Source organism: Mytilus galloprovincialis, chromosome 3 (assembly GCF_965363235.1).
Source record: "Mytilus galloprovincialis chromosome 3, xbMytGall1.hap1.1, whole genome shotgun sequence".
NCBI lineage: Eukaryota > Metazoa > Mollusca > Bivalvia > Mytilida > Mytilidae > Mytilus > Mytilus galloprovincialis.
Genome location: NC_134840.1, coordinates 108361649 through 108375289, shown reverse-complemented (window position 1 = coordinate 108375289; position 13641 = coordinate 108361649). Strand labels below are relative to the sequence as shown.

Below are 13641 nucleotides of genomic sequence, written 5' to 3'. Positions count from 1 at the left end.
CTCTGTGTAGTGACAGTTGACACATTTCTATGATAAACAAGTGACTGAGCTTAACCATGTGTGTTAATTAGTTAGAAAGTATAAGGGGATCACAGAATAAATGTGTAAAAACTATAGAGTTATTAAATGTGTTCAAAGTATTAAATTTTCAAAGAACTTATTGTGTTAAAAATGGGATTTTTTATCACGAGGAGCTGCATCACAAAAAGATACTACCCCGAAAATTTAACCATTGAGCTGTTGATATCAAACTATATGTTACAAACTTATTGAGTTATGAAAGAAAAAATGGCTGAATGTGATAGCAGGTATTAATGAATAATAATGATGCGGCAGAAATCAAATGTAAAGTTCGAATTTTGCTCCTGTTTGTTATAAGTGAAGAAATTTGAGGATACTTCACAAATGTCAGATAATTGCAGTTTTCAGTGAAATGCAGCCACTGTCTGTTAAGCATGCATCAATTATTCAATCAGTGAATTTTGTTAGCATATAAACCCTCAAGTTCCTTAACCCATTTCAATGGGGCAATTGTATTGAAATTGTATTGGCAATTTTTAAAGATAAGCACTTTTCTCAAAGGTAACTTTCAAAGCATGACAGTTTTTTACATTTTTATTTCTCCTGCCTGTGACATTTCAAAATTATTAAACCACAAAGATTTTATTTTCTACCTTTTGAACAATTCATTGCACAAATTTCATTCATATGGTGACTTATAAAAAAAGGTTCATATAAGTAAAAATAAATTACAGTTGGTTTTAAACATAATAACAGGTTATTAAACTTTACAATTGTATTGTGCTAAAGAGACAGGTGTTTATTTGCTGGATCAGTATTACATAGTAATAGGTAACTTCTGTTTAAAAAAATGTAAATTTGAAACTTCGCAATAATACTACATTTATCATTTTAACGATTTATATAAAAGTGTGGTTTTCATAAAATTGACAAATATGGTGTCACAATGTTAATATTAAATAATATTTCTGTCTGCATTTGATATTAAACAACAGGATTTATAAACACAATCACTTTTAACTGTTGCAAGTTGTAACAGTATAGAATTTTTTTTTTGTAAAATCTTTAAAAAAATTTGGATTTTCCTTGTTAATATTTTCAATAAAGTTTAAAATTTATTTCCTCAACTGTAAGAAACTTCCTTCTCATATGTCATAGCCAGGAAAATCCAGCTAAGGAACAGAAAATAAATGTTTGGATTTCTTAATGAACTATTTCCTTGTTCTTCACATGTATTTTTATTCTCTAAAATTTTAGTTCTTGGTAATTTTCATGAAAACCGACAAAACAAATTTAAACTTCAGTGGCCTTAGAAATTCTGGAAAAAACTGCACTGTATGGGAAATAGGTATCAGACATTTAAACCCTGTGTAAATTCATTCATAGCTTATTTTTTATTTTTGATTAAAACATTTCACCAAGTAACTCCTGTTGTTTGGTCCCTTTTCTTGCTAAGACAGAGGATTGAGAACACAAATCAGGGATGGATCCAAAGGACGGGTATGGGGGATGGAACCCCCTTTTAGGGGCAATGCATTATTGAATGGGGACATATCACTGGGAACCCCATCCCCCTTTTTGAAAATGGTTGGACCCCTCCCCCTTTCAAAATAATAATGATGACATCCACCTGAAGCAATTATCTTTTTATACTCAATATTCATATGAAATAAAGTACCCATGTTTTTAACAATAAGTTCTTAATATCACGTTTACAATATTTGGTTTAAATGCTTCTACCATGGATTCCTTTTATTTTCTTGGTACATTTTTTTGGCTTGGGGGGAATCTTATTTTTACTCGAATTCTTGGTTTCATGGATTCACTAATGTCTCCATAAACTTGAAATTTATGAACACATTTCAATTAATTATCCATATATCCATACATATTAGTACCCTTCGAGTATAAATAATGTATCCTTTATACATAAATAATTATCCCCCCCAAAAATCTTTTGGTTAAATAAATTAAAAACGCTTCTTAAAACCAATCCAATTCTTTTCTTTGGTACAATTAATTTTACAAGCTAATCTAAACTTAAAAATGTTTGATTAAAAAAAACATTTTGATGACAACCAAAACTAAAATGATATAACATTAAATCATTATAAAAACAATAAAATGTAGATTTTAACCACAGTCTACAGCTGATAATTGTTCTTATTAAGAATTCTATCAAAAACTTGTTACCTTATTAATTCTGTAAAAGAAAGCACTCCGATCTTGTGGGCTGAACATTTTTGTGTAACTTCCTGACAAAACATCGCAAACGGACCCGGTTTGTAAAACGATAGCTGTAGATGTGTTATTTTAATAAATGAAAAATTACACATCGATAGTCTAGACCCCTATACAATAACAGTACGATTACATAACAAAAGTCAACTGCAAGAAAAAAATATAGTAATTAATGAAAGAAGGGGCTCATTAAATTAGGAAAAATTAAACAAAGACCTGTATGTTTACAGTCGAGAGATTCAAGGTCAAAGGTTGCATATTTGTATTTAATTGTAAATTTTTGCTGTGATCTTAGGGTGACATCCCACTTTGTTGTATACCTCCAGAGACTTATAATTAACAATGTGACATTGTTCTATAATTATAGGGCTTTAAGGACAGGTTTTATTCAGTAGGTGCACTTTAATGCACTTCGTTACTTATTCATTCCGCATTTACTGAATTTATTTATGTCAGTTGACAGACATAATAACTGAATTTTATAAATTACATATTTCTCTTCAAGCAATATGTGTTTTTAACAAAATTTTTAAATTTCTAATTTATTTGAAACAAATGTATCACTGACATAAATTTGTGATCTATGATAAAATAAAAAAAATTGCTGCCTTATCAGACCACAGTGCTTGGCAAATAAAACTAGAGGCTCTAAAGAGCCTGTATCGCTCACCTTGGTATATGTGAATATTAAACAAAGGACGCAGATAGATTCATGACAAAATTGTGTTTTGGTGATGGTGATGTGTTTGTACATCTTACTTTACTGAACATTATTGCTGCTTACAATTATCTCTATCTATAATGAACTTGGCCAAGTAGTTTCAGTGGAAAATGTTAGTAAAAATTTACAAATTTTATGAAAATTTTTAAAAATTGACTATTAAGGACAATTACTCCTTAGGGGGTCAATTGACCATTTCAGTCATGTTGACTTATTTGTAAATCTTACTTTTCTGAACATTATTGCTGTTTACAGGTTATCTCTATCTATAATAGTTTTCAAGATAATAACCAAAAACAGCAAAATTTCCTTAAAATTACCAATTCAGGGGCAGCAACCTAACAACCAGTTGTCCAATTCATCTGAAAATTTTACAGCAGATAGATCTGGACTTGACAAACAATTTCTCCCACTGTCAGATTTGCTCTAAATGCTTTGGTTTTTAAGTTATAAGCCCAAAACTGCATTTCTTGGTTGGTTGGCGGGGTCACTGGACACAATTTTTAAACTAAATACCCCAATGATGATTGTGGCTAAGTTTGATTTTATTTGGCCCAGTAGTTTCAGAGGAGAAGATATTTGTAAAAGATGACTAAGATTTAGGAAAAATGGTTAAAAATTGACTATAAAGGGCAATAACTCCTAAAGGGGTCAACTGACCGTTTTGGACCTGTTGACTTATTTGTAAATCTTACTTTGCTGAACATTTTTTCTATTTACAGTTACCTCTATCTATAATAATATTCAAGATAATAACCAAAAATAGCAAAAATTTTCTTAAAATTACTAATTCAGGGGCAGCAACATAACAACGGGTTGTCCGATTCATCTGAAAATTTCAGGGCAGTTACATTTTGACCTGATAAACAATTTTACCCCGTCAGATTTGCTCTAAATGCTTTGGTTTTTGAGTTATAAGCCAAAAACTGCATTTTACCCCTCTGTTCTATTTTTAGCCATGGCGGCCATGTTTTTTGATGAAATGGGAATTAAAACACAAACTTTATTCTAGATACCCTAGGAATCAATCAGATGAAGTTTGGTTTGAATTGGTTCAGTAGTTTCAGAGGAGAAGATCTTTGAAATAGTTTACGACGACGACGACGACGGACGCCTAGTGATGGAAAAAGCTCACATTTCCTTTTAGGAAAGGTGAGCTAAAAATCAAAAAGTCTTTATTCAGATCGAGGAAATAAATTAATGCTTTTCATAACAAAATAATTGCCCATTTCAGGTAATGGTCTCTTCACAAGAGACCAAATGACAAAAATATTAACAACTACAGGTCATTGTGTGGCCATCAACAATGAGCAAAGCCCATACTTAAACTTATTATAACGGAGGACCTTTCATACATAGACCTACCACCTTGTTTGGTTAAATGACAAAGTTAACTTTGATGATATTGCCTTGAATTTCAACTTTATTAATAATTTTTTTTTTATCTTAAATAGATCTTTTTAAAAAGTCTTATTGCTAGTAAAACAAATCTCTATATTACAGTGACAGTCAGAATATTTTGGAGAAAAGTCAAAATACAATGATTGTTTTCATTTTTCACACCTAACAGCTTTTGGAAAACCTTGACTACAACCTACGATCCATAATAATCTGCAACCAAAGTATGCCAAGATTTATATTAACCAGTGCATATACATAATTTTCTGGTTCAGGGGCTGGCATATTTTTTATCCAATCAGAATAAAAGTCTAAATCTTTTTTTAAACCTAACTCATCTAAGGCTTTGATAACAATAAAATGTTCCAATTTAAAAGATATATCTAGAAACAAATGGTTTTCCCGAAATGACAATTCACGTACTGTCAAAAAAAGAGATTTGAATAAGAAGACAATGGAAATGTAACATTTGGTTTGTAATATCAACAATAGACTCTAACTTCTTTTAAACTGAGTTTTACTATATAGTGTTGCATGTTTCTTTATTCAACATTGACTTAAGGTTAATGGGTTTATGTTTTACCCCATCTCATTTTTGTGCCTGTCCAGAGTCAGGAGCCTCTGGCCTTTGTTTATAAGTCTTGTATGCTTATTTTCATTTCAGTTCATTTATTAGTTTCTGACTTTATTGTGGTATCTATTTTATCTGAACCAGTACACATTTTTGTTCAGGGGCCAGCTGAAGCCCACCTCTGGTATTGAGTTGGTTTAAGATTTACTCCTTGTACCGAAGACCCATCATTGCCATGAGCTGTTTTCTGGTCTTTGGTTAATTTTTTTTTTCTTTGACACATTCCCCATTTCCATTCTCCATTTTATGAATTGATTAGGACATACTTTATGTCACTTTTTTCACATTAAGATTTGATGACAACACATACAATTCTCCATCAAAAATACAATGTCAATTGCAACCAAATTTAATGCTACAATTTATGTAATAAGTAGTGTAAGGAACCTTGAAAACTGTGTTATTTTATGTAAATGCCATGTCTTATAAACCAATGAAGTGTAAACTGCTGAGGACATGTTTAAATCAATAACAACTTTCTTCAAAAGGCACCTAATAGAAATTTCAATTTTTTCATTTGTTAATTTTCCTTTTTTTCCAATGTCATATAATAGCTGTCGGATTCAATATTATTGGTGGAGCACCAATTTTGTTGATTTCATGAGTAACCAAACAATTTAAACGCACAAAAATGAAACAATTTTTACATAGACTTTGGTGAAATCAAATATCTGCAAAGACACAATTTTTCCTCAATCCAAAGTAGTTTTTATCCTTACCTTATCTGCTGCTGTCTTTGCTTCATATTCTGCTTCTAATTTCTTTCCCTCCAAATCTTTTACCTGAAAAAAAGAGAAAATTCATACACTAGTTTCAAGTTTTGTTTCTTATCATAATTTGGATATAGAAAACTTACATGTTTTATTGTGAAAACAAAAAACATTTGTATTTTTTCCAAGTTATAAAGGGACATTAAACTCTAGAATGGTAAGAGACTCACTACCAACATTCAAACAATATCTGCAAGTTTTGGTTCTTTAATCACCGTGTTTGGGTTTAATCAAATTTGCATTAGGCAAACCTTTAGTAAGAACACAGAAACGAAAATTGGATGGACAGAAAAACAGACAAACTGATAGCAGGCTAGACAGAAGGATTGAAAGAGGGAGGTAGTACTTTGTGCCCTTTTATGTCTATGGAAAGCATAATAATCAAAGAGCTGAAAGCTCTGAAGAAAAATGACGCCACTGTCTCTAATATTGGGATAGTTTTTATGCAAGTCTTGATTTTCACATACCGTAATTAGTTTAACAATGCAACATGTATCGTAAGCATATAATTGATATTCGTATATGTGTGTGTGTGTGTGAAGTGAAGGTGACAACTGGCTGGTTTTTTAAGACAAATGAATAGGTCAAGACTAGCTGAATTGTACAAATAAATACCGTAGAAAGGCTTGTATATTTCTCACTGGTACATAGTCTGAATCTGAGTCCGTTCGCTTCCATTCACGTTTGCGCCCACTCATTTTCACCCCTTTCACTTTCACACCCTACATGTTCGCACCCAATCTTAATTGGTTTTGTGTTTAACAACTATGTAAGCAAGTGTTTTCTTATAAGTATAATTGTTGTCATTGTCTCAAAATAAAGTGAGACAGCAATTTTTTTTTTGTGTTGAATAAATCTTAATTATGTTTTGGATAAGGTATTGCTAAAAATAATAATAATCCTTTCTAAATAAAGTGGTATTTTGTCAACGTTTTATTTTGTGTTGAATAACTCTTAATCATGTTTTGGTTAGTGTATTGCTATAACTTGTTTCATTGACTTGTTTCAAAATGAGGTGAGATTCTGACTATCATGACTATGTTTGTTTCTGCGTGTTGAATAAATTTTATCATGTTTTGGTTATATTAGTGGATTGCTATATTTTGGTTTCTATGTTTTATTGTTTCGTTGTTTCAGATCAATGGGACCAAGCTGTTAAAAACAATTATCTTTTGTGTTTTTTCCTTTAAAATCTTCAATGTTTTACTCATACCAAGCTATAAATACATTCAGTATTTACACCCAAGCAATTTAAAACAACAACCATAATTTTCCAATTATTCAACTTGAATTTGAATTAAAATTGGGCGTGAATGAGTAGAGTGTGAATGTGCGAACGTGTAGGGTGCGAAAATGTATTGGGCACAAACAGACCTGATGCCACACAGTCTGAACCCCCTTCTCCCACAAAATATTAAGTAAATAATCTTTTTGTTACTGCTATCAAAGGTCTAATGAAACTCAGATAGTTTCAAACATTTATCAAAGAATTCTAGTCAAACTGGCACCTAGTTAAATTGGCACCTGAACGTCGTAGGAAGGCGTCCCAGAAAAATAATAAAATAGCCTTGCCAGACGTCATAATTATTTGGACTAATACATGAGATATTGTGTATTTTTCTGCATTATTTTAACCAGTTGAGCATTTTACAGGATTGTTGGTTTAATGCTGTTTAAACTTTACTGAAAAACAAACACCTTAAATTTGCTAATTATTTGGCATGAAAGTTTGATTTATTGAAAGGGACTCATAGTTTTCCATTTTATTTTAATAATTGACTTGTTTTTACAATTACACAAATTGTCTAATTGTTAAAACAACAGCTTTGGTAAGGGCTTCGTTGTTTACCCAACAGCTTTGGTAAGGGCTTCGTTGTTTACCTTTATACACTACATATTCACTTTCGTTTCGTGGTTTACCAAAATACACAACAACATATTCACTATGTACTTGGTAACAGTAATTAATTAATTGAATAGAAAATATTATATCAAATATTATTGGATGCCGAATTGACGTCGAATAGGTGCCGATTTGACTAGATGCCAATTTAACCAGGTGCCGACTTGACTTGTACGTTTCAATTCCTCTGCGATCGTTTGCGGTATTTTCTTGAGAAAACCTATTTTCCATCATCAAAGAGAAGAAGAAACTGCTTTAAAATGATCCTGGAACGCTTCATGATTGTTAAAATAAGTTTAATTCACTCAAAAACAATTTTAAAACTTGCGATTAAACAGGAAGTTTCCAAAGCACGTGTAAAAGAAGAAATTAACCGGTGAGAGTGGAAATCCGTATATGACAGATATCCCTATAGTACGACTTTGAAAGTAAAACAGTTCAATCCTTTTGTAAAACAATCTTTAATATACCTATCACATTAATGTTTGAATGGTCTTAAGCTTATTCAAACCATATAAGTCGGTATGAAACACCAAAACGGAATGAACAATAACCGATTACGTTTTGTAGTTTACAAATTCTAAAACTGGTTCCCGTCAAACTACAACACTTTGTTCGAGTGTAGTGGAATACAAGCAAAAACCAGTGTAAACTGGGTCCTGGCTGGTTTAATACTACACAATGATGCATAATGATAACACAAGCAGATACCAGTTTGTTTGGAAAATAGAAAATACGAAACCAAGCGCGGTAGGCAGAGCAATGTAATGAAGTTCAGGTCGGCAGTTATGGAACAATGACTGCGTCATTTTCCAAAAATTAAGGGATTTGATGTCATGTGTTAACCATATAAACCTTCTTCTCGGTTAGATAATATTACCAAAAATAAACATCTCTCTCATCCCAAGCAGAATAAACAAGCCTAATAACATGTATAATAGGTATGTCTATTAAGCCTATATAGTCAAAGAAATTATTGATGGATAAAAAACAATGTAGTTAATCAGACTTGTAACATGATTTATGGCTCTTTCATTGAGAAACTACAGAAAATGTTTGACTTTGGAATGGGTCAATATTTGTCTTATCTAACTACAAGATCAATGGGGGAATAGGTCAATATTTTGTCTATCTATCAATGGTTGATGTCAGAAAACATGGACTTCAATAATCATTCCACAGCTTCTTAAATATCTATTTGCACTAAAAATGTTTAAAATAAAATAAGATATTATTTGTATTGAAAAGAGTTTTTGTACTAGCTGTTATGATCTTGAGAAACCCTCCTTTTTTATATGATCTATGATATAAAATAACTTATCTAATACAGGGGCGGATCCAGCCATTTTAAAAAGGGGGGTTCCCAACCCAGAGTAAAGAGGGGGGGGGGGTTCCAGCTATATGCTCCCATTCAAATGCATTGATCGGCCAAAAAAAAGGGGGGGTTCCAACCCCCGGAACCCCCCCTCTGGATCCGCGCCTGTCTAATATAAATCTTGGGTATTTTTCTGTTGATTGTTTTTATAAAATAAGCTATTTTTTTATGATGTATTACATGTAGTAATTAATGATTAATTACTGTAAAAATAAGCTACATGTTGAAACTGTAACCAGTATTGCAATGATACCCCACTGTAACTTGTAAGTATTTGGTAAACAGGAATTTGATGAGTGATAGATGTCAAAACTCATCACACAGAATAGCATGCTCAAATGAAAGTTGAATCCTAATAATTAAGAAAAAAACGTCATGACTTAAATTTTATACAAAGCCACTTTGTGTAGGAATTCAAAGTATTTGAAACAGAAAGTGGACAAGCTATGAATCTGACAATACAACATCAATATGAGCATGCTCACATGTAACTAAATGCCAAATTTCAGGTTTCTCTGATTTGAAGTTGAAGAGAAAATTGCCACCAAAATTATAAAGGACAGAACCGTATAGAGGGAAAATCGGAAGGAGGCTAGGGGCAGATGTAAACAAGTGAACCCACTCCTTTCAAGTCGGTTATAAAAAGAAATTAAAAATTGGTATATCAATCAACGAAAATGAGGACACAAGCTTCTATACCAGCAGGTAGTTCTAAGGTCTTTTCTCATGTGAGCACAATCATAACTTACAAAGATTGCTTCAAAGCACTGGTAACTCGCCCAAGAATATAGATCAATATCCTTGCCCTTCATTAAATCAGAATTAAAATCAGAATTAAATTCAGTCAACACCCACTGATTATTTCCTTGTAAATTCTAACATATGATTTTTATCAGCATAAAAACATAAATCTTATCTAATTCTTAGATATAGACTGTATATCGTAACCCCAACAGAAATGCAGGTTTTACAATTTAGAATATTTTCCCACGATTTTAACTGGAATAATTCCAAAAAGTGGGTATTTCATCTGCTACATAGCTTAATGAAGAACAATTAAGCATTGCCGATATGATGAAGAATGCATAAACAATATTTTAAGTAGTTTTCACATAAGTTTTCAATCAAGCTTTGATTGTCAACCATTTATCTGGCATTCCAATACACAATAGCTTCTTGGCAGATAAAAGAAATATGGTGCTCATATAAAAAAGCTTTGAACTTTTAATGAGGTAACAACTTTTTCATCTGTTATCTGTTTAAAAAATTAATACTATTTATATCTGAGAAATTTTTGGGATAAAAAGATAGCACTAAAGCACTGTAAGACAGCTGGCTGAGTTTCAGATGGTATCAATGACTTTTGGGAATAATAGGTTGTATTAGTCATCTATTATTATGCAATAATCTCCCTAGTTTTAAATGAATTGGGAGGCATACTGCAAAACTCAATACTTTAGCTAAAGAAAGAGTGCATTCATTTTGCAAAGATGATATACAGATTCTTTACACAATACTTTATCAAAGGACCCTTAATTGCTTGAAAATTTATCACATGACAAATATAAATACATTGAACAGATTGAAAATATATTATTGATATTGAATAAATACAACATCACATGCAGTTTTGTGAGTTGATACATGTTTTTCATCTACTTAGAAAATTATTTTTATGTCCCATTTATGGGAATTATTTTTTCTGGTCTGTGTGTCTGTTTATCTGTCCATTTGTTTGTCCTCCTCTTCATCTGTCTTTCTGTTCCATTTTTAGGTTAAATTTTTGTTTGAGGTAATATTTGATGATGTTGATGTCCAATCAACTTGAAACTTAGTACCCATGTTCCCTATGACATGATCTTTCTAATTTTAATGCCATATTAGAGATTTTACCCCATTTTACTGAACATAGATAATGATAGTGCAGATGGAGCATCCTTGTACTTAGGACACATTCTGGTTTATTTATGTAAAGTAACCAGTGAGTGATGAAACACAAGAATTCTATGATCCGCAAGCAGTCACTATTTTTCTTTTTTATCTTTAAGTATTAAGAGACTTATGGACAATAAGATTGTTGATGAATTTGTCTCAGACATATAACTGGCAGCTAGGTGTTATTTTAGTACTACTTTCTATCACTACAAAAATCAGTCCAGCTTAAAGGCGGATTGCTCCCTGAACAATAAGAAGTATGTCCAATAAAAGTTTGATTGGTTTTCTAATCACAAAGATGTGAGGATATTTGTTCAAGCATAACAATTAAAACTGATGGAAGACATTGACACAGACAAAGTACATAGATTCTTTTTATTCAATACTTTAGATTTGATAAGACAAGATTAAAAGTCAATATATCAATTTTAATTGCAGCCCATGAAGTAAAATCCTAACCAAGTTTGCAGGAAACTTAATATCTGTGAATGAAATTTCAGTGATAATGAGGAAACTTTTAACATGGAAACCAATTGAGTCTGCATTAAAAGACTGCATCAGATAAGACCATTGGTTTCCCTTTTTTAATGGTTTACACAATCCTTTTTGAGGCCCTTTAAATCTTTTTTAGGTGTAAGCAAAGGCTCTGTGTTGAAGGCCAAATTCTGATCTATATGTAATGGTTTATTTTACAAATTATGACTTGGATGGAGAGATGTCTCATTGGCACTCATACCTTCTTATATATCTATCAACAATGGAAGCACCCCAGTATTTTAAGTTTTGATACATCCTCATTGTGCACTTGACCATCTTTTTTCAAGTGATTGTACTTGCAAGTCTTTAGATTAAACAAAAGAAGTTGCATGCCCACTTCTATGGATGGGCAGAGTGGACAAGGTAGAAATTTTGCCCTACCGGTGCCCACTCTCATGGTGGGCTGGTGGACAAAGCAAAATCCACCTGAGCTGTAATTTTGACTGTAATTTTAGAAATTTTGTGAAATCTCATATGCATTTAGAAAAATAAGAAGAGGCAAAAGATACCAAGGGAACTTTCAAAATTCACAAACGAAAAAAACCTCTACAAAAGGCACAAATTTTTTTACTCATCTCACTTTTTATCTTATAAACCAAATTTCCATTAATTTCATGGGCATAGATAACCACGAATATGTTTGACACTACATATTAATTTTATCAAGGCTTCGTATAAAAATTTAGGCAAATTCACAAAATCAAACATGAAAAAAAAATACCATTTTCCTTAACCTGTTAATATTGGTATGCCCAATTTTGCACAAAAACATATATGTGTCCACTGTATATAGCTTACCTTGAATCCAAGTGTTTCTCTGATCTTTGTCACTTGTTCCCTGAATTTCTGTAGTGACGTCTCTAATATCAAGCATCTTTCTTTCCAATTAATGTCTTCTTCCTCCATTTTGTCACTGAATTATTCTGTCTTTCACTTCATCTATCATGGAAATAACATACTGGTTAATTGAAGAATAATTCCTATCTATGACTTAGTGAAGAAGAAAACTGTATTAAAAACAAGAGGCTTATACGAGCCTGAATTGCTCACCTGATATTTGGGAGTAAACAGATTGAAGGTAGATAAATCTTGATAGTTTTGAATTTGCTTGTCCCTATCAGATTTTTTAATCCATTATGCTGAACAAGATAGTAGACTTTTACTTGCATTATATTCTTATTTTCTATTTAAAGCTATTAAATTTATAGCTGCATGTTGGTTGATTTTCAGAAACCAAAAAAAACAAATTTTATACTAGAAACCCATAAAACTTTGTTTGAAATTAGTCCTGTAATTTCTAGGGAGATTTTCTGATTTAAATTACCACAACTAAGACAGACAAAAAGTAATGGCAATACCCCACATTTAAATATCTTCTTATCTTGTTACGAAGTATAACATCCTAAAATCAGCTGTCAAAATGTGTATGACAGAATGGTAAAAAGACATTCTTGATCCATTTATCATGATTTTTCTTTGAATTTAGAAATTTATTTAATTCATTATCAATGATAAAACTGTATCTGTCATTACTTTAAGTGCATCATAAATAATTTAATGCTTTAAACTTTCAATTTTGAATCTTTTTGCCAAAGGCAATCAATTACCAGTGACATAATGTACATTTTTGTGCCTTCTCTCCTCCTGTTGATATTTTAAAAGTGTAGGAGTCTTGCAGTTCCAAATGGAAACAATATTCTGGAATATCATTTCCACTGGAATAAATATTGCAGTAAATGTTGCTTACAAAATAAATAGTATAGAATATTTGTTCCAACAGGATCAGACATTATGACATTGTTTATAACAAAGTTTCCATTGGAACTTCTGTTAGGTGGAACAAATATACATTGACATAGGGTTCTAGTCCAAAAGTCCAAGAGCATGGCAAATAACTTTATTTGTTTATAATGGTTTATTTTGAAAAACGCCACTACAAAAAGTTTCCTCTATGTACATTATGTAGGTCAAGGTCAAATTAAGCCTTTCAGACAATCATGTACACTTGACTTTTCAGCAGATAGGTTGGTAAACCACTACTACTGGTACTTTAAATTCTGTTCCCTTTGATCATTTAATCAAAGAGCTGAAGAGCTCTGAGGGAAAAGA

The 13641-nt window shown here is 31.7% G+C and overlaps 1 protein-coding gene across 3 annotated transcripts in view; it reads right to left on the bottom strand.

Annotated features, from left to right (window-relative positions):
* The window catches only part of LOC143069745 (pleckstrin homology domain-containing family H member 2-like), a 75676-nt gene that overhangs the window by 45915 nt on the left and 16120 nt on the right, over positions 1-13641 (bottom strand). For 2 of the 3 annotated variants that reach the window (XM_076244518.1, XM_076244519.1), the window contains 2 exons: positions 12331-12471; positions 5732-5794 (listed from right to left, as the gene is read on the bottom strand). In XM_076244518.1, coding sequence (XP_076100633.1) covers positions 5732-5794; positions 12331-12438 — 171 coding nt within the window. In that variant the 5' untranslated portion in view covers positions 12439-12471. Of the gene's footprint in view, positions 1-2214; positions 2367-5731; positions 5795-12330; positions 12472-13641 lie in introns of those variants that run through there. The other variant, XM_076244520.1, reaches the window with a different exon arrangement.